This window comes from Thermobia domestica, chromosome 10, assembly GCF_964235325.1.
Source record: "Thermobia domestica chromosome 10, izTheDome1.hap1.1, whole genome shotgun sequence".
Taxonomy (NCBI): Eukaryota; Metazoa; Arthropoda; class Insecta; order Zygentoma; family Lepismatidae; genus Thermobia; species Thermobia domestica.
This window is the reverse complement of record NC_137463.1, coordinates 267,641,698-267,664,277: the sequence shown is the minus strand read 5'-3', so window position 1 is coordinate 267,664,277 and position 22,580 is coordinate 267,641,698. Positions and strand designations below refer to the sequence as shown.

The following is a 22,580-nucleotide window of genomic DNA, read 5'->3' as shown; positions in this document are numbered from 1 at the left end:
TTCTTGAGTCTGCGTCCGTGTCGGTTCTTATTTTCCTGAAGGTTAGTGTAAAGGGACAAGTTTTGCCGATAGATGTCACTACAGTCTTCGTATCTCTCCCATGTATTTTTTCCTTTCATGAAAATTTACAATTTCTTTTACAAATTTCAACGTAGAGACTTCAAATTTTTAGAGAAGGAACTTCATAACCTATTAAAGGGAACAATCCGTGCCGATTTTTCATTTAGAATTTTCCTCATTGTTGAAATGGCTTGATTGTTCAAATGGATATCCAAATCTTTAACAATGAAACTGTTTCAAAAATGAAGAAAATTCTAAATAAAAAATCGGCAGGGATTGTTCCTTTTAATAGGTTATGAAGTCCCTTCTCTAAAAATTTGAAGTCTCTACGTTGAAATTTGTAAAAGAAATTGTAAATTTTTGTGAAAGGTAAAAAATACATGGAAGAGATACGAAGATTGTACTGCCATCTATCGACAAAACTTGTCCCTTTAAACCAACCTTTAGTCCTTTCCACTGGAAGGAAAAAAAAAAGCTCAACTTCTTTATCGAATCTTGGTGATGCTTGACAGGTATCCTAGAACGGAACCAGAAGTCTTCCACTGGCTCCACTGTCTTTGGTGCTACCATTTGGATCATTTCTTTGAAAAAAAAAAAAAAAAACTATGACAACAGAAAGTGGGCAAGATACTAAAGGTAATTTACTACCCTCTATCACTTCTGCAGGAGTGACTAGAAACTCCTGTGAACGCCTAGCCATTTCATTCTTCAGCGCTATTCGCGTTACAACTTCAGAAATTGCACTATAAATATACATATTGAGAATGGCCCTCTACTATGCATTTTTCAGTTGTCTTTAAAAAGTAAACTAATGTATGATTACAATGTATGGCTATAAGAATAATTTTCCTGGAATATCACTACTAAAACCTGATTAATACTTACAAAACGTTCGGTCACTGAAAAATCTAAACTTAAAAAATATGTTCTTCATTAATTAAAACACACCAGCCACTTTTGATGCATTTCTTAAAATAACAGAATATGTAAACTTGCGAGGTGGAGCGTGTAGATAGTAAGCGATAATATCCCTGCTTTTCGGTTACCCTCCAAACAATGTGGTATAAGACGTAAATTTTTTTGGCTATAGGTACTAATTTTCAGTATTGGTCTTTCTGGGCACACACAGAGACAGACATAAGCAATCTATATATAAGGATGCTTATCATTATATTTATAAATTTATAATAATATATTGTTTGTTACTTGTATTAGTATTTAATATTATTATTTATCATTAATTTATACATGATGGAATGAACAACTATAATAACGAGATAGTATGTCACGTACAACTTGCATTGTAGTCTGCGACAGAGTATGCAATAAACTTCAAATCGCTTGAACCACCTCTAAATATTAAGCAAATTGATTCAAATTTCACAAAAATTTTGTTTTCGTACAAAGGAAGAACTTGAAAGGATCAGAGGCTAACACACACACACACACACACACACACACACACACACACACACATATATATATATATATATATATATATATATATTGAGTAGCTGGGGCACAAGAAAGTCTGTCTCTGCCTTTGCTGTACCCGATATAGGGCGAGACCACTGTACAGTAATCGTGGTAATATGTATGGTATGGCGTGTTCAGTGCATGAGGGAATTAAGTCCACTTTTTTGGTCATTTTGGACTTAACTTCATCTTTAAGATCTCTATCTAAAGCCTCTTAAGGAATCTAAAAGATTCATGTCCAAATATTGTCAATAAGTGTTGTAATATTTAAAAACTGCTAACTTTTCCATGTATTCGAACGTACCAAACATTCTTTCTCCTTTATTGAAGAAATTGATTCTGTTATGCTCTAAACTCCCGAAATTGGAGTTTGTAATGTATCTCCGCATGTAGGATAAAATCCATGTTCAGTTTACATTGATTACTAAGTATTATTCTATTATTTTACAGTTATTTCATTCCATTGGGTTTTGTGACGTGGTTCCTCATCCCAGTTGGAGTTCCCATATGGCTATGGGATGAAGGCCTTCTCCAGGCATTTTTATGCCCTTTTATCCTCCGATTTGTGTTTGTCATCAACTTTGCCTTCTCTGTCAACAGCGCTGCACATTTGTGGGGAAACAAGCCTTATGACAAGTACGTATTGCAACTATGTTCACTTTTTCTCTTACTCTGATAAGATATTGACGTATATTTTCCGTGTTTTGTACCACATGTTACCTAAGTACCTAAATGTATGAATACCTTGCATTCTTAACTTAATTCGGCAATAGCGTTGTTCGAGGTCTTTCTACAGGGTGGCGCGAAGCCGACTGACACATTTCAAATTTGAATATTGCGCAGGCGTAATAACATATTGGTTGGCAAGGTAGGAACGAAAAGAGGAAAGAACGCCACGTTATATGGTCAGTCGCAATGTAGCATTGGAGTGCAGAACATTGTGTTATCTGACTCAGTTCGTACAGAGTGGCGCGGAGCCAACTAACACATTTCAAAATGTGAATATTGCGCAGGCGCTTTAGCTTCAAGTGGGTTACAGCTGGGGGATGGAAAGTGGATAGGATGCCATTTCGTAAGAACATTGCAACAGTTACAATGGACCTTTAGCGTAATGTTAGGTAACAATGAAATATCGAACAATAGCTGCACTTTAATGACTGACATTTTTTCGTAATTAACACGAACATAGAAAACACATTGTTCAACGTTCTATTGATGTTCATGGTAACTGTTATGGTATTATTATAAAATGACATCTTATTCTTTTCCAATCTCCACCCGTAACCCACTCCAACCTATCACACCTGCGTAATATTCAACTTTGAAATGTGTCAGCTGGCTCCGCACCACCATGTACAAACTGAGATAACACGATGTTCTGTGCTCCAATGCTCCATTACGACTGACCATATAACGTGGCGTTCTTTTCTCTTTCCATTCCCACCCCACCAACCAATATAATGAGCTCCATTGTGATGTTTAGCGTACGAGTCTTTGCAAGCCTGTGACAAACATCTTGACATTTCAGCTAAACGAATAAAACGCAAGCTCTGACGCGATGTTGCCGAAAGCTAAGGGGTGTGGCTATGGCTAAGCAGACGAACTACAGCGCGATCAGGTGGCAGAAGATAAATATGGATGTTACAAAATAAACGTTGCAATACCGCTGGCCTCTCATTTGCTAGCCTAGCAGCATTTAAAGGGAACTTCGAGCGCCGCCTTCAAACGCCAAGAAGTTTGTCACGCCGTTAGTTTAGGCTTATTCTTTCAAGCATCTTTAAGGAATTCCCGTCTATGCAATAGTGACTGTTAATACTGTTAACGATTCCCTTATACGAACCACAACTTCCCATGCCTTAGAACTACGATAATGAGGGACCATTAGGCAAGATAGTCAATGTAGCAAAAGAGTTTGCGAGTTTTATAGGGAAGTCTGATAGTCGTAACTGATGTACGAGACACAAAAGGATTAGAAGTCTAAAAAAGATTTATTTGAGATATTTGTTTTTGGAAGCCAGATGATATTAAAAAATTCACTAAGATAATTTTCAGGTTTCGAGGAAAGGATAGAGGTTTACATAAAGTGGTTGCTGGTCATAGGTTAATACACAATTACAAGTTATAACTGGATGCGCATAATAAAGGAGATCTAGTGTTTACAGGGCCAATGAAAAAGGTCGAATACAATGTAGAAACTGAGAATGTACTGAACAATTCCAAGACAAGAACAGGCTCAAAGATTTAGGGCAATATACTGGTAGAGACGGTCGATAGTGTTAGTAGTGAAGGAGAAACTGGATACCTTCAATGTCCTTTGTTAGGATGAACCTCAGGTCAAGATGCAGCTTATCACAAAATGGAGATGGATTACAATAAGGTGTTTAAAAAGAATTTTAATATGAAATAATTTAAAGAAAGTGGATTTGAATGAAATGTTGAGTTATATAAGTAAGGCTCTAGGATATGTACACATAGCCCGTTGCTCATTTGTTTAAGTGAAATGAGTCATAACATAGTGTACCAGAAAGTGTGCCTAGTTTGAGTACAACAAAATATAAGTTATTAGTTGAGCTATTTGCTTACATCAAAGGGGTTTCTGTGTTATTCAGATTACCTTCATTAGAAATTATGCACATATTATTATTATTATTATTATATTTATGTTTAGGTGAATCAACTTGAGTTAGTGTTAAAGTATGGTATATAGAGTTAATTTGTTAAATAATGGTTAATTAGTACCGTAAGGCAATGTTTAAACAATAATGAAAGTTATTTTTTAAGAAGACATGTAATGTTATACCTTTGTTTCAAGAAACACTAAATAATATAATTATATAATTATTTACCAAAACGGAAAGAGCCAAGATAATATGATATTATAGGTGGCATATTATAAAAGTAACCAAGAAAGTTCTGTTGCTTTTTCACCCACCAATTTCGAACATCGATGTGTCACCCACGACGAACCTGGAAGATCAAAAATAGTCCTTATTAGCATCGACGACCTTCTGCCAACGTTCTGGAAGGCTATGGATTCCATCGCGGTAAAACTTGGTGGGCCGTGAAGCGAAGAAGGTATCAAGTGCATTTTGCACCTATACTAGGGATTTAAACTGGTGTCCTCTAAGGTGATTGTTCAAGGAATGGAGTAGGTGATAATCGGACGGTGCAATGTCCGACGAGTAAGGTGGATGCAATACTGTTTCGCATCCAAGGCATAAAATGGTGTCCCAGGTCATCCTAACACCAGTGCCCTTTGCGATTCAGAGGTGCTGGTTAAAGAGTTTTGGGTTTTTCTTGAACACTTCTCAACTGCTGACAATACACAGTTGCATTGATGCTCTGACCAGCTGCTAGCAGTTCCCGATGCACGATGCCACGAGCAGTCCACCAAACACACAGGAGGATCTTCTGGTGCGGTGCTAGTTTCGGTTATTTTGAAGCCAGGATATTAACCAATCATGACGACACCATGGAACTTATAGGACCCAAGTCTCATCACATTTCAACACCATGTCCAGAAATGGCTCCTTCCTCAGACGAGACAGCAAATGGCTCCTTCCTCAGGTGTCTGCTCGCGTTGCCTTCTGGCCCAGAGTCAAATCATGTGGGACCCATCGATCCAACTTGTAGTGCTTCCCAAGTTGATAGAGGTGCTGTTGAATGGTTTCTCCACTCACACTGAATTGTAGTCTCAGTTCCTCACATGTCTAGCCACTGTTCGCCTCAATTACTGCCTGAAGATGTTCATTTTGTACATGTGTTAGTCTTCCGGCACGTAGTGCGTCTTCGAGTATTTTGTCATTGTCCTGCACTGTCCGCGTAGTCACGACGTCACGACATCATTACCAAAAGCCTGGCATATATTTCGCCCCACTGCAGCGGCTTTTGAGCCCAGTTTGAACTCGTACAGCATACATGCCCTTATGAAACTCTGTGGAGGTCTCATGTTCACTCTGTCCTTAACAAGTTCAAGGTGTAACTGAACTGCCACAACCAGGTAGTATGTTGGACATATCAACACTAACAACTGACCTTCGCCTTATCTTCATTCGCATTCAACTCACAGTGTGAGGGTCAATTGAACACAGTCCTCCACAAAAAGCGATAGAACTTTTTTGGTTTACTTTACCTTTATTAATTTTGTTTTAGTGGTGAAATGTCTTTCGGTTTCTGTTATATCTGGTTGTGCAAGAATTTAATTTAATTCATCTATGATTAGGATACTAGTAGTCTACGTTTAAAATCTATTAGGAGTTGTTCATAAGTAACAGTAAGGGGGATTATTTCTTTACTATTTTATTATTTATAATATAATTTTGTTTGTCAAATACGTGAGCTTAGCGGTACCTAGTATTTGTAATTTTGTTATAATTTATTTGATTCGGTAATTATATTTTAATAGATTTAATCTGTTAGTGTACTTTTATCTTGAATTGTTTGAGATAATTTATGATGGTGTAATTAGTACGAGTGAGTAGAGGAATTCCGGTTATATTTATATATACCTAGAGTGAGTATATTACCAAAGTATGAAATTCAACCAGAGTAAGAAGAATGACGGAAGACTGTCTTGAAAACTTTGTAAGGCGTACAGCGATAAAAATCGATTACAGTAGTTGAGTAAATCGCATCATTAGCGGTCTCAATAAAGTTCTTCTCCAAGGTGCATAACTCAAGAAATATTAAAAATTAAACACTATCGGGTTGCAGAGATAGTTAGTCCGCTTTAGTACTTCAATCTATAAATAGATGTTGTCCCTCACTGTACTGGTGTAGTGAGGATATACAATCACAATATTGTAATATCCTATGTGATGTTGTAAACAAACAATTCCACGCATCAGTGTTTACAAACATCACCACGTGGTTTGGCAAGAGGATCTCCCACCAGAGGGACCTATAATCACATGCAGACGACGGCTTCTGGCCCCTCCCACGGAGCAGAAGACGACATCGGAGCAGCAGCGCCACCGCCACCCAAAGGACCCTATAAATTGGATGGACGAAGGCAACTCGATACCAGTTTTCTGGTGACCCTCCTTTAGTCTGCTACGGGACTCTTGGAGCAACCTAACCCCAGGCCTCCAGTCTGCTACGGGACTACGCCTATCCTATCTCCTGGCTTAGCCTGCTACGGGGCTCTGTTGGAGATCCTGTCTGCGACCTTACGGTCAAAGACCACCTATAACTAACCTTTGATTCTAGAGAGATTAATTTTTACTGTATTTTGTGAAAATACTTTTATAGTGGAATCTTTTATAATAAAACTAGTAGTGGGAGTCGATTCCGGACGCTCTTTTTATTAAATGCTCTACCCACAAAACCTATATGAGACAAAGTTTTACAATATAATAACATAAGAATCAATACAGCAAAGTGGTAATAATATCCACAAGTAGGCCTACTATACACTAACACAGCATGGCGATGTTTTGAAAAATACTAGGTACTTCCATACTAAAGATATTAGTGGCATCGGACGTTAACACCATATGACGACGTTGGCAAATCACACCAACAATTAAAGGTGTTTGTGATGTAGTGAGGAGACGCGAATTTGTTACAAGATGAAAAACAACACTCCTGTGAACGAGAGGATCAAACTCTAGGATTTTCTTACCGAACTGACACTGCACACGATACTACAGTGATACTCAATCTTAGATATGCGTGTATTATAGAAGTAACCAGGCGCGAATAATATTACTGTATATCTGTTCATAAAACCAGGTGTGAATTATAACAATGTTGTCAATACCTTTTATCCAGTCCTTGTACTACTAATATAAGTTTAATCAGTAATTGCGGTTAAGATAATTATAAGTTTCATGTCTGTTATAATAAAAATATCAAATAATACTAAATTAGTAACTATTACTTAATTACGAGGGAGGTTCAGAAACTAAGGTTACAGGACCAATATTTCTGGACTTTAGTCTGTTATATAGGAATGAGAAGTGTGCAGTAATTTTAATACATCGAGTTGGCAACTCTGCAGAGCTTCAGTTATCCGCCACCTATACGGTGCTAGTTGAGGTAAACAGAAATGGCGACTCATTTCGAAAAGTGGTCTTGCGAAGATGTCCGCTCAGTTATTCGATTTCCGTGGGCGAAACATGTAATCGCGGTTGAAATTCACCGGCAGCTGGTAAAAGGCTTACGGAGAGACTGTAATGTCTTCTCAGTATGTCTCAGAATGGTGCCGAAAGTTTGCGGCTGGTTAAGAAAACATTACTGAAGCAGTTTTGCTAGGACATCATCAACCACCCTCCCTACAGCCCGAACCTCGCTCCAAGCGACTTCCACATGTTCCTGCGCTTCAAGGAGCATCTAGGAGACCGTCGCTTTGCATCAGACTAACAGGTGAAACACTCTGTGATAACGTGGCTGAACACGCAAAGACAGGATTTTTACCAGGAGGGAATCTTTAAATTCATGTCACGATGCGACAATTACCTCAACCGACATGGAGACTATGTCGAAAAGTAACCTAATTTAAGTACTATCTGTTGGCTGTATTGGTTGTATGAAATAGTACATACAAATTTTACTGCAGGCTTTGTAATCTTACTTTTCGGCCACTCCTCGTATTTAAACAATTAACATGAAAAGAAGAAGACGAAAAAGAAAAGTGAAGTGGCAAAAGTTTAGTCGGAAATTTTTCCTCTGCTGTACTGTTACATTTGCACAACAGATTGTCACACTTCAAGTCTCACAGCATTTTCACTTTTCTTTCTTTCTTTCTTTTTTTTCTCTTTTTTTTAAAAAAGCTTTTTCTGAATGGGCAGTCTGCTAGTCGTTTCTCACATCTGGAAAAAGAATGAAGAACATATATTTTTATTTTCATTACTACTCCCAATCATATATAATTCTACACTTTATAATTTTATTTGTATATTATATCCAGGCCCGTATTTATATATTATGCGCCCCTGTGCTCAAAATAATTTGCCGTCCCCCGCCACATACTTATATCTCAAACAAGGAAAGAAGTCGCGATTTTGCAAACATACCAGCTGTTCTTGAATAGCAGTTTAGGTATTACAAGTTACAAAAGTGATAAACGTAATTTTAAATGGCCTAATTCTATCAATGATGATTATGATGTGGTGTTCTGCACGAAGGTGGGTGTTTGGTCCGAAGGTTCCTCGACAACGAGTGCCCATGGTAGTTTCCCATTGCCTCCCATGGACGTACTAAGGACAGGACCTACAGCTTAACTTGGGATCTGAACTACTTGTATCCCCAACGGGAATCGAACCTGGGACCTCTTGATTACAAGGCAACGAGCGTAACCACTAATCCATTAGGGACACATTCTCTCAATACTGGCATGTAATTTATTCATGTAGGTTTTAATTTACTGTCCGGAGAAAATGCACTCTATTTATTAATTCATAATCAACAGTTAATGTAATTTTTAAATTTCATAATTTCACTTGAATTATGATTGAATTTCTTAAATATTTACTCTTATTATTGTAATAGTAATAGTAAATATTGTAATTGTAGGGAGTGTTTCTGACGTTGTTTATTTTGAAGTTATCATATAATTAAAGATTATAGGTGTTTAGTAAAAAGCTTTTATAAAACTTTATATGTAAAGAAATATATTAGTTTACATAATGAGCGTGGATTCTTTCATATGTTTAAGCTACTCGAACGAATAAAAGAAACTACTTCCAAAGTATTCGCAAATAAACTTTTTCTCCTGTATGTATTTTCTTTTCTCATGTTTTACATTAGTTGAATAATTTTTAAAACTTCCCAAAGTATTTCTAGAAATTTGTTTTTCTCCTGTATGCGTTTTCCTACGTTGTTAAGTTACCCAAATAATAATAATAATAATAATAATAATAATAATAATAATAATAATAATAATAATAATAATAATAATAATAATAATAATAATAATAATACTCCCAAAGTATTTGCAAAGGAACTATTTTCTCCTGTGTATGCGGTTTCTTCTCTTATATGTTTTAGGTTACTTAAATAATCTTAAAAACTGTCCAAAATATTTGAAGAAAAAAAAAGTTTTTCTCATATACGGTATGTGTTTTCTCACGTTTTAGGTTACTCGAATAAAAAACAATCTTTTCTCAAAGTATTTACCAATAAATTGTTTTTCTTCTGTATGCGTTTTCTAGTGTTTTTAGGTTACTCAAATAAAAGAAGACCAATATTAGAGTTGATTTCATATTCTTTTGGGTCACTGAGATGAATAGTGACAGTTTTAATTCAATTCAACCTCAATGCCCAGGGCAGGGGCGAGATTTTAAAAGTAATCGAAAACGATAGCTATTAGTGTTGAATTCATAGTTTCCGAGGTCGCTGAGTATAACAATATCAGTTTTCATGATGTTAAAGTTCATCTTCACCCCTTTTGGTAGGGGTGGGAGAGGAAGACTTTAAAAATAATGAGATAAGCTAGCTAATTAGTAACTACTGTAATTAGAGCGAATTAAAGACATTAACATATTTTCTCGCGCTTGAGTAGGACTATGCGGGTTGCTAGTTTTAAATATTACTTTACTGTCAATCTTTTTTTTTTTTTTTTTTAATGCCGCCTTCTAAATTCTGCTGCCCTGTGCTCGAGCACAGAATAGCACTTACCTAAATACGGGCCTGATTATATCTCGAAGACAACTTTATTTCACGAAAGTTGTCTTCCCAAAGTCGAGAACAAGATCTCTTTTTTCAGTTCCAAAAAGCTCTCTGTCAGCTCCATTTTATGAAAATTGTTCAAACCCTAAAATGAGTTTATCTTGAATTTGAATTATAGCTAAATTGATTTCAAACACCCAAAAATAACAAAAAATACCTCACATCAGATTATATATGTATATATTAGTTTTCTTTTTCAACTTAAAAGCTATAGAAAGAATTACGTGCTTTATACATAAGGTGTGAACATTATCAACTCCGAGGTTTATTTATTAAAAGATTTGAGATGGATAGAATTCTGAGACGAAGTCCCTTCAGATCCATGTTCTACAGGGTGATCAGAAAATCCCATTACCCCTTATCGCGTGTCCACGTCTATTGCACATTGGTTCGAGAAAAACACTTTCTCCGTTGAAGTAATAGTTGTAAAGATATCGAGCATTCGTTCACAAGCCTGCTGACGTTCTTGAGCGCCATTATTATTCAATTCGTTTACGAACGAAGATTTAAATGTCTTTAACTGCAAATCCTTCTTCATGTGTTTTTGTAATGTCAAGTATGAGACCCAATTCTTGTGACACTTATGAATTTTTTTTCTTCTTTTTTGCGAACGTTCGACAGACGCTGCAGTCTCCATATGCGTTTCCAGTCATGTTGGTGGTAGTCCTGACCGAGGCTTATCTTCTATGCAACCAGTTGCAAAGAACTTTTTCTCCCACCCGAAAATTGTTGGCTTTGGCGGGGAAGGTTTACGAAACTTTACAGTGAAATCATGCTGATTATGTCTTATTGATTTTCCTGTAAGGGGTCGTTCGTGAGCCCACGTGTTCATTACGATCCTTTTCTCCATGGTGTAAGTGAATTTATCACCCATGATTTAGATATATATCAGCACGTGCAACGATAAAAAACAATAATTCATTAACATCTATGTAAAATATAGGGGTAACGAAACTTTGTGATCACTCTGTACAAAACGTGTAGTTTTTCTTAGGTAGTATTTTTGGAGCAGAAACTATTTCGCTGTTTCCCTAACAATATCATTTTGAAAATAATCTCAATTTATTTTTTCTTTACAGATATATTGGCCCCACAGAAAACAAGAAGCTATCTCTCTTCACACTAGGTGAAGGTTGGCATAACTACCACCACGTGTTTCCCTGGGACTATAGGGCCTCTGAATTCGGAGTCGTCAAGAACAACCCTACCACGGTCTTCCTCAATCTATGCGCCAAACTCGGTTTGGCCTATGACTTCAAAACAGTGTCTCAAGAAGTAATAAAGCGGAAAGTACTACGGACTGGGGATGGAACACATCCCGTTTGGGGCTACGGAGATAAAGATATGAATGAAGATGAGTGTGTCACGGAACAGAAAGTTTATTAATAAGTTAAGAATAATCATTGAATTACTTTTAGGGCGAAACGCATTATTCATTTATGCACAAGAAAATGGAGAATCATTTGACACGTAGGACATCACGTTTCACCGTCGAAATTATTGCATTATCACCAAGAAGTCCACCGCTATACCATTAAAAAATATGCGCATTTGGAATAAAAAAAACTCACAATTGCGCTAAAACAATGACATTCGTTAATTTATTAAATTTCCTGTTTGAAGGTAAAAATACTTATTTACCTCTAGATGATACCAAAGACTGCTTTATGTTAATACACAAAATAGTGATGCAGGATTGTGTAACGTATGTGATTGTGTTGAGTTTTGCATGAAGGAAAGTTGGGACATTCTACATATAAAGATTCAGTGAAGATTATCTTGTAAGTAGTTTATGTAAGATGATTAACAAAGGGGAAGGTAAGTTCGGTATTTAAAATGTCAACATCTGTGGTCACGACCTGCTTTCCACATGTTAATTTCTTGTAGTGAAAGAAAATCCAGAGACTCTATCATTTACTATATGAGACTGCCATGACAAGGAAAAACTCATGGAATGGAGATTTTGATAAAAAGAATTAATAAATGTCCAGAAAAGTCAGATAAAAGGAAAATTAGAAGAAAAACAGACCAATACATGTAATAACATAAATATTCTTTTGTTGTCCGCATCATCACTAACCATTCCTGTACGAATGTGGCCACAGTTTTCCGTGCTCAGAACTAGAGTAAATGCAAATTGAAACCGTGACTCCCATAACAGCACAAGTCCAGCTGAAGAGATATTGAGAAAAGCAAATAAAAGACTGAAAATTTGTTGGAAATGTGAAATTGGAAATCAGACTTTCTTTTTCATACATAGTGACATTTGTTATTCTGCAAAGTGTAAGTATGAAAAAAAAAGTCTTATTTCCAAGTTTACATTTCCAACAAATATTCAGTTTTTATTGCTTTTCGCAATATCTCTTCAGCTGGACTTGTGCGGTTGTGGAAGTCACGGCTTCAATTGGTTCGTGCATTTAAGGATAGCTTCTGAATTATTGTGTTATGTGTTATTAAAAGTGTAGAAAATATAATTTTTTTTTTAAACAGAAATTTTTATGTAAGTATCTTCAGTGGATCCCCATAACTTCACCTGTACCTATTGGGTTTCTTATAGTGCAACAGAGTGAAAATGTGTTGCTAAACGGTATGGACATAGTTTGTACAAAAAATTGAATGTTTACGTAGAAGTTTGTGATTCTCTTATAGCTGCATCTGTACCAAATAATGTAATGTCATGTCCTCAGTGTAAATCTGTTCTAAAAGGGGAGATATACTCTGTGAAAGAATTTTAATATTAAGACAAATTGTGGTAATGACAAACTTAATTTACATGATAAGAAATTCATGGAATATATGAATTAATTTCACGAGTTTCAATACAAACAATGAGTAGTATGTGTGTGTATATAATATTTATATTTCAATTGAGATTTACAACTGCATTTTGTAATGAGAAACAGTAGCAAAGATAATAAATACTATAAATTTTTATTCTCTAGGAATTTACAAAGATATCAGTAGGGTAAGTTCTTAGTCTGTTTAGAGTCCTTAATCACATTCTTAGATTTTCAATGTGCGTTTTCGATTATATTCGACGATGAAAGTAAATAAAATTACTGCCTTTATGAAAATAGTACCACGAACTTTCGTGGACTATCTGGCCTCCGTCCTTTAGCCGTAACATGTACAAAATTATCTCTATATTCTACTTTTTCTTTTCGAAGACAAAGGACTACATTTTGTACTCCTCTACGGTATTCTACTGGGTTTGTGTAGAATACCGCTCCCCCCAGTTCTTTGTCACCGGAACTGGATGAGTCACTACTGCTACTACTACTACTTTACTACTACTATTACTTTACTACTACTACTTTACTACTACTACTTTACATTACTACTTTACTACTACTACTACTACTTATATCGAGAACAGAACCCAACCAACCCCTGCGGGGCTTCTAACCCGTTCCTACTACTAGTACTACTACTACTATTTCTACTAACTACCACTACTACTACTACTACTACTATCGCTACTACTACTACTACTACTACTTATACTAAAGCTTCCTTACCACAAGATTTACATCTTAAATTTTTATAACATGCGTTTCCGATTCATTATGAACTAATATGAATCGTTAGAATCACTATGATTCGTTAAAAATCACTGGGGGGAGCGGACTATACTCAATCCTTCTACTGTACTGTGCTTTTTCTTATGGAAGGTAAAGTTATTTTTCCTCTCCTTTTAATTCTAAGCACTATACAATATATACATAGATCAATGCTCTCCATGATATATTTTCAAATCTATCTAGGTTGCTATCTCAGTTTAGATATCCATAGATTTATAAAAATAAAAAAAAACGTCGAATGTTATTTGAAAACAAGGATATATAAGTAATCAAAATATATCGGAATTTTACCTCTGACATCTGTAATAATGTCTAAAAAAACATAAACCAAAGTGTATGCTTTTAAGTTCGTAATATTCCATAAGAAAGTCATGATGAACTGAATTCATATGTCAATGCTGTGTTCAGTCATCATCCGTAATGATAAAGCTGTCTGACAAGTAAGGCATGTAGTAACATGAAAAATATAGTATACCTACACCATCTTCGCTTATGCATACTCACCGTCTCTAACGCGTCTGCTCTTCAGACTAGCCCCCAAGAGGGGCCACAAATTTTGCCCTGCTCTAACTCTGTTAGATGGAATTCATCTTATTCAATGGCCACCTATCACAGAGTGTTTCTGTTTTCTTAGCTGTCGTTTTTATGGCATAATCCTCACAAGTATGTAATATAACAGTTAAGCTGTGCTAAAGTAAATCTGCACCCATGAATACAACTCCCTCCATAAGAAATAATTTAAAATGCATTTGTAGTATAATGTACTAATCTAATTCCTGAAGAAGTAAGTCATAATTCGTGAATTTAAGTATGTATACATAAACCGGAAGAGTATCAAGTTCATCTATATGGGTCTAACGATGTTTCTAGCACACATTTACTTAGCCGAAGATCGAACCATGGGTCCCAGACACCAGAAGTAAGTGTTCTACCAATTAGCCACCGTGCTCTCCATTTTATATAAGAGAGTACCTATTTATTTAAAGTATTAGTTACAACTATTACATCTGACAACTTATCATGACCTTCAAAATTAAAAAAAAAAAAACTTTCCACTATCTCAACTTCAATTCAGTTACAGACTTAGGTATCAGTCCCTATATCACTGAGTTTATTATAAATAATTGTTTTGCAATGTGTAATTCTCATGTAAATATTTATGAAAATAAAGGGTGATTATGAAAGATGGCGGATTAATATCGGTTTTCCTAGAAATAAGGAAGTATATACCAGCATATGAGAGAATGTGTGTGCTGTGCCATTAATTTTGTCTAACAGTGTAAAGCACATACTCAATGGTTGATCATTTGTAAAATTAAATTTTATATTATTAGTTATAGAAAAAATTGCATTTGTAATTACTTTTTTAAAAAAATAAATATAATGAAATTGGAATCTTCAGATGCACCCTCTAATACCTAAGTATTTTTAGATTATTGTTTACACCCAGTTCAGAGATATTTTTCAGGTGGTTGCAAAGTTTTCCAACAAGGACAAGCTTATAGGATTACTTTACAGATGAATTTAAGCTTAACGATTTTCATATATGGAGCAATGAAAGCCAAATTGGTGTAATACATATTTTCTTGTCTAACATTGTTTCACGCTCGACTCTAGCCATATGAACTAAATACATGTTTCTCATTGGTTGCAGTTTGCGATTGTCCAAACCTTCTGGTACATGTATTGTCTAGTATAGTAACAGAAGAAAATTGCCACTATGTGTGTCGATAAAAATAAAAAGATAATTATGTTTGGGTTACATTTCACAAGAACACGAGGAATATTTTTTTCAAGCGCTACCCTTAAAAAAATGCATTTTGGTCACAAGGAAGCGGGTGAGGTTCAAAGTTGGACCACCCGAGTGTGACATAATGTCACGTGATATTATTATGGAGGTAAAGGTGGAACAAAACGAGCCCTGAGGGGATTCTAACCCCTTCAGTCGCTGATGCTTGCTAGACTGTTTCATAATGTAAGTAAATCACTTTTTATGCATTATATATTACGTACAATAGCAGATGAGTATTATTTTAGGGTATAGTATACAACAGTTCCTCATCATTTCCCGAGGACTCACGAAGTTCAGTCTTTTACGGATTATTCATTGAGGATCTAGAAACTTGAAAATGGGGTAACAAAGCAACTTTCATTTACTTATCGACTGAAACTTGTACATAACATACCACCATTTCTGTACGTGGTGCAAGAGTAAGAACTATCCTCGAGTACGGAACACGATGAGGAACTGTTGTATACTATTACCTTATTTTATATTATTTTAATAATAAAAGTGTTATGAAAATTTAAAAAATAAAAAAAATCCTTGGGCCGGGTTTGAGCCCACGCCAAAAGCGATTTTTATTACTAGCTCGTTTGCTAGCACGCTCGGCTACGAGGAACGACAACAGCAGGCGGTTGATTTGTTCTATATACATGCTACGTGGCGAAACATAGATAATTTCAACCAATCAAAACCGTGTATTTAGCTCCTATAGCTAGGATCAAGCGTAATTAAAATGTATGACTGACTAACACCACTTTTCTGATAAAAAAAGAACTGTTTTCTTTACTTTTATCACTAGAACTTTGACAGTCATCTGTTGAAATTAACAATCTTTCAGAATAAAGCTTTGACTCAATTCACATTTGCTGTTAACAAATTATTGACTTATCTAGAATTGGTTTGCGTGTCTGTGTTTTTTTTCTTTCATAAAATATTATCACCGACCTGGAGGGAGCTACTTTGAGAGGATACTCTGTCCACCCCAATTTGGGAAACTGACTCCTCAGGTGTGACAGACATTAGACAAGTTACCGTTATCCTTAATGAAGCAACAGCTGAACACATTGATTGAAATTATCTTCCCTGTTACATTTTTCCTGTATTGCTCGCTCACTGCGAGGAGCATCTTGGACATTTTCTTGAATGGAAGTCACTGAACCATCTCTTCGTAGTTGTTTTTGATAACGTATCGTGTCCATAAGCAACACAAATTTCTTTACGTACGTGCGTAGCATTTGCGCCTTTATGGAAATAAAGTTGTAAAAAGTAGCAGTTTTGTGCAAATTTCACTCATCTTTAGGTGCAATAACTTACGTCTGTCTAATTCTAAGGTTGATCCAGTGAGGCTCATATACCCTGGGACATTAACGTCATCTTATGCTTTTTTGTTGAAACAAAAACTGGAAAGATAAAATTCTACATGTGAAGTTATTTTTGTCTTGTTTAAGTCACTTATTGTACAGTGTGGTTCAAAAGTAGATATACAGTACCGTACTAATAAGCTCATTGCATTTTATATCATTTCTTTTTTGTAAGCCATCAGATAGACTTAGTTTCTTTATTATTTGTTCTTAATGCCATTTTTCTTATACCTTAAGTTCGGAACAGCAGAAGCAAACAAACCTATAAACTAGAATGTTATACTAGATCAATGCAGAGGTATATACCTATTTTTGGGCCACTCTGTATAATATTCTTGATAAGTAACCATTTTCATTTAAAGAGACAGACGTAAAGTTGTAGAAAAACTGTCTGTTTTTCTCCTATCAGTAATAAGTAGGAAGACAAGATTTCTGAGCGACAGAAGAGGAGCAATAAATCGTTTGGGGAAGGAGCGTTATATATATACAGGGTGTTTAATAAGTAATGGTCATAAATTAAACCGTAGATAGTACACGCCAAAACTAACAAAAAAGTCTTAGTAAACATGTGTCCGCAAACGCTTCGTAACGGAGATAGGGGCTGTCGAAACTGTGGGAAAGTGAAGTTTAGAGGCGAATATCTCAAAATGTATGAATCGGACAGAGGGCGGTCCAATGAATGACTATCGAAGTCAGACCTACGCTATACACGCTTTCGTGGTACCAGGTCGAAAGCCCGAAAAGATACAAAATGGTGGACAATGTTTACGTGCCGTGTGTGGTTGCATAAAAAGCAGGAAATGAGAGAGGCAATCGAAGTGTGGTGATGTACGTTTTATATGGCTCCAGGAAGAATTCCGACAACTAATGCACACGTACAAGTGTGGCAGCACTTAGGTAAACCAAACGGTATGCAAGGCACTGATGAAGCATTATGTGCTAAGCAGTTAACGTAACAAATATCCGCAAACTGGATTGCAATGGGAAAAGCATGACAACATTCGAGTATGTGGGAAGCGAGAATGGTACAGTAAAAGACTACTCTGTACATGTGCATTCGTCTTAGGAATGTCCTTTGAAGTAGTTCACAACATGCACCACCACCTTTCTTCGATTGCCTCTCATTTCCTGCTGATTATGCAACCACACACGACACGTCAACATTGTCCGCCATTTTCTTTCTTTTCGAGCTTTCGACCTGGTACTACGACTTATGAATTATTGGTGGATAGACGCGCCCTCGATGTTCATCTTGAGCCCCCTTTCCTCGGACAATTGTCCGGAAATCCGTCCGTTTCTTTAGGGAACCTTGCGCGCGCATTGAAGTTATCAACCATGCATTTCTGCATAGCGCAGGTCTGACTTCGATAGTCATTCATTGGACCGCCCTCTGTCCGATTCATACTTTTTGAGATATTCGTCTCTAAACTTCATTTTCTCACACTTTCGACAGCCCCTATCTCCGTTACGAAGCGTTTGCGGACACACGTTTACTAAGACTTTTTTGTTAGTTTTGGCGTGTACTATCTACGGTTTAATTTATGACCATTACTTATTAAACACCCTATATATATATATATATATATATATATATATATATATATATATATATATATATATATATATATATATATATATATATATATATATATATATATATATATATATATATATATAAGTTCAAAACATGTCACCCTCAAATGAAGCACGTTAACACTCAATTCTAAGCCCGAGTTGAACTCGGCGTAACTTATTACTGCAAACAAACGAAGTCCGAGACAAACTCCGTTATATTGTAGCAATCAGGGGTAAAAGTGGATCTGAAAAGGTAGGGGGATGCATGACGTCACACCATCCCCCGTGCCTATCTTTGGCCATTGTAATTTTTTTTTAGAAAGTGGGGGGACGCTGGAAGTGGGGAGACGACGTGTAACACTGTACTTTGGTCCTAGTTCGGTTGCGCCATTTCTTGTTACACTGGGGGTTCCGGTATTGGAAGCCAAGTTTTATAACGATTGAAAATTACTAACAATGAAAGGAAAATTTCTGCTCGGGCTGCCAAATAGAATTACTGCGTGATATTACGAATAAGCAGATCTTACGTATTCGGGCGACGAGGAATATGAAACGTATTGTTTTCGGAATTCGATTCCTTATCTCTAATTTGCATATTTAATCTGAACTAGAACGAATAATTAAGGCACTCACGGATGAGCCTAATATGCATCAGAGAAATGAATACCTGACCTTGTACTTGAAAAGTGAATGGTATTGATGAGCGACAACTCATTTGCCTATTACACAAATAAAAAAAAATGAATGAGAGTTTGGAGAATTGAAGTTGACTCCACGGGGCTCGAACTTCAGTTCTCCAAGGTAAAGATACAGTTTTGCTAAGATGGTTAGGAATTAAAAAAAATGATATATATAACGAAAGATGACCTAAGTCTAATCGATCCTGTTTTCCCCATAACGGTGTCTCCAAGGCGCTAGGAAAACAGGTGCGTAGTTAATAGTTAAGTGATTTAAACATGCGGAGCAAAAATCTCACAAGCTGCAAAGCTGAAAGAAAGATTTTTCGCTAATGGCTTGTTCAGTTGGCTACACTGACTATCACTCTGTCACCGAAGTGTGTGGAGATAGCAAAAATAGTTAAAAAGCAACAAACAAGGAAAGTTTAATTTAAAGTTTTTTTAAAAAAATGAGTTAATTTAGATAAAAATTTCTGATGGTCAATGTAACCGTATTTCAACTTTTTCAGTTCTTCTAGGTATGCTAATACCGGTTAAAGAAATAGGCATATCTTTGAAATAATAACCACATAAATGCTTTGGTTCTAACGTCAAATAGACTTTTAATAAATTTAACGAGAAATAAGGTGATATCTACAAAAATCAACAAGAAAGTTAATTTGGATTTACAAAAAAAAATGAATTAATTGACTTTACTGCAAATGAATCAGACTTTTGACTGTTTTGACCAAATAATATGATTTCTCTTAACACATTCTTCACTGTACAACGTAATATTCAAATTATTCAATCTTGACTGTAAAATTTAGCAACAATCTATTTCTACTCAACTAAACTGACAATATTCGATTCTTTATAATTACTATGACGTAGTTATACAAACAAAAATTTCTATTAAACTGAATATTAATTAGCAAAATGATTTATTGTTTTCCCCTAGGCATAAACGACTATTAAGTAATTTGCCCACAGTTACTCCTCTTTTTATTAATAAAAGAAATGGAAATAAGTTTAAGAATCGGATTGCGGAATGAAAGAATTAATGGTTTATGTTGCTTGCAAGACTTACTGGAGAAATAGTTTAGAAGCGATAGTATGCTTTTGAGAAAATTTAGTGCACTGTTTCTAATGAACTCTACTGAATTTTCAATATTAAAAGATTTGCATAAACCAAACATAGCTTTGTATACATATTATGTCAGTTGGAAAATAATACCATTCACAATAAAAATCGTTACACAACACTAACTACACAAATATTTCATATCCAAATGCACTACACAGAAATATATATATATATATATAGTACTACTATTATTATAATTTGGCCAATTGATCAAAATAATTACATTGTCGACGCTTTCTGATTTTCTCACTGATTCCTTATTTTGCGAATAAACGTTTCTCCATAGCTATGGACCCTATCTGCGTTCGTTGCTCAGATAGGTACCTCCGAAGGGATTTACTCGAGTATCTTAAATTTGTTTACCTTATTTACGAGACTCTAACGATATTACGGGATAAGAGTGTTTACACTTATTTGTCTGAAACTTACTCAACATAGCACGTCTTTGGAACCTTTATATTGATTGTTTCTTTTAAGAATGAGTATAATAAAAATTGACAAGTTACAATAAAATCATATTAAGCCTGTTTACCGCTCTGACACATATTTCCCTAACACAACCTATACAAATGTTAAAATTTGAAAAACTAGACTTTGACGCTAAATCATAGTTTACTCAAAACAGAAATTACATTACATTCACACATCTTAAACGCGATTTATGTTTAAAAGAGAAATAATTCATACTTGATATAAATAAATACTGGATTGCATATAAATGATTATAATGACGGCTTCAAGGATCTAAATATTGACACATTACGATTACAAATAAATGCATGATTGAAGATCAAATCAATGTATACAAATTTCACTAGTAAAATAATCAAAAATTTTATGGTACTTATTCAAGAATGAAATTAACAGTTCCTATATCAGTGAATTAATTTTGGAAATGCAACCAAGGCATTAGGCTATTTGTTTACTTCTTTTAAAAAGAAAGAAAAAAAATGCTCTAAATGTTTACGGACAGTTCCGTATGAATAAACAATGTCCCGAAGTTTCTAGGAAAAGGTGAGTATGGAGATCACGAATCACGGAAATATTGGCCATAGTCCTTCTTCAATAAAGAAAATAGCAGAATACTTTGTCCTACCTTAATAAGTCCTTCCGCTTATATTTCCACACTTCAGAAGAAAACTGCACTGTACTTAACTGACCGCCACAATGCTTCCTAATGTCCCTTCTCAGACCCCGCTGTCCTCTGGATTCAACTCCCGGAGAAGAGGTCCTCGTTTGTCTGAAGCGTCTGGGTCTTCCTGTGGCAAGGCATCTGTCTCGAGTATCGGGGATCGAACCCGTGTCTCCGTCCTTCATCTCCATGTTGTTGAGATGCAACGATGCGTCACTTATCAAATCCATCTGCACTTAAATTTCACTCGCACAGTTTCTATATATATATATCCGCCATACATCGCACTACTTTTCCTGTCTTTGCACTTTATGCGGGAAATCAACGTATATAGAATCACAGACTCACTTCAACATCACCATTTATGTAGCGTTACCGTAAGATGATAAGAATTTTGTCTATCTGCCGATGTTTTAAATATTTGTATAAATAATCTTGTAACGACGAAGTTGCTGTGGATAACGCGTGGTTTAAGTAACTGGCTGCTAACGGGTGTTTAGCTAGCCATTTTTCTGAAATTTAAACACTTAAATATATATATATATATATGTATATATGAGTTGACGTACGCTTATGAATCGCGTGTTGGTGATGTTTTCACGATGAAGTGTCGACTTAGAGTAACCTCTCTTCCGTGTGGGCGTTCTCCCAGCTTTCTTTATTTAAAAAAAAAATAGACGCTTCATTCTTCTCTTTGTGAATTTTGAATTTCGGATTCTGATTCGCCGCTTTAAGTTCGTGACACCATTTCCCAAAAGTCGGTTGATAATTTGGCTTGGGTTTCTAGCGTCTGTTCTGGGCTCGTACGTGATGTTAAAGAGTTTCATAAGCACTTGCGAAGATTGTAGATAAAAAATTTTGGTTCCTGTGTGTCTGTGACGTGATATTTGCGATATCGAGGTACTTAGGTAGTGCGACAGTATGGCTGGAGTAACAATACCATCGACTGGCGAGGTAGAACGGTGGGTGGTCTATTAGTGCGGTTACCGTCTTATGTTTTTTTTTTCTTTCTGAAAAGCAGAGAAACTTCTTTACCTGGGACAAATGAAAGAGGTTGCTCGGTTGCTAAATGAAACAAAATAAAATTTTCCTTGACTTTTTAAAATAAATTGAATTTACATATAACGATGTTTTAA

At 35.7% G+C, this 22,580-nt stretch overlaps 1 protein-coding gene across 3 annotated transcripts in view; it reads left to right on the top strand.

Annotated features, from left to right (window-relative positions):
* Positions 1 to 16,433, top strand: part of LOC145663203 (acyl-CoA Delta-9 desaturase-like) — an 87,375-nt gene extending 70,942 nt beyond the window's left edge. For all 3 annotated transcript variants that reach the window (XM_081729553.1, XM_081729555.1, XM_081729554.1), the window contains exons 5-6: positions 1,987 to 2,172; positions 11,286 to 16,433. In XM_081729553.1, the coding sequence (XP_081585679.1) occupies positions 1,987 to 2,172; positions 11,286 to 11,592 (493 nt within the window). In that variant the 3' untranslated portion in view covers positions 11,593 to 16,433. The remainder of the gene's footprint in view (positions 1 to 1,986; positions 2,173 to 11,285) is intronic.
* The last annotated feature ends 6,147 nt before the right edge of the window (positions 16,434 to 22,580 follow it).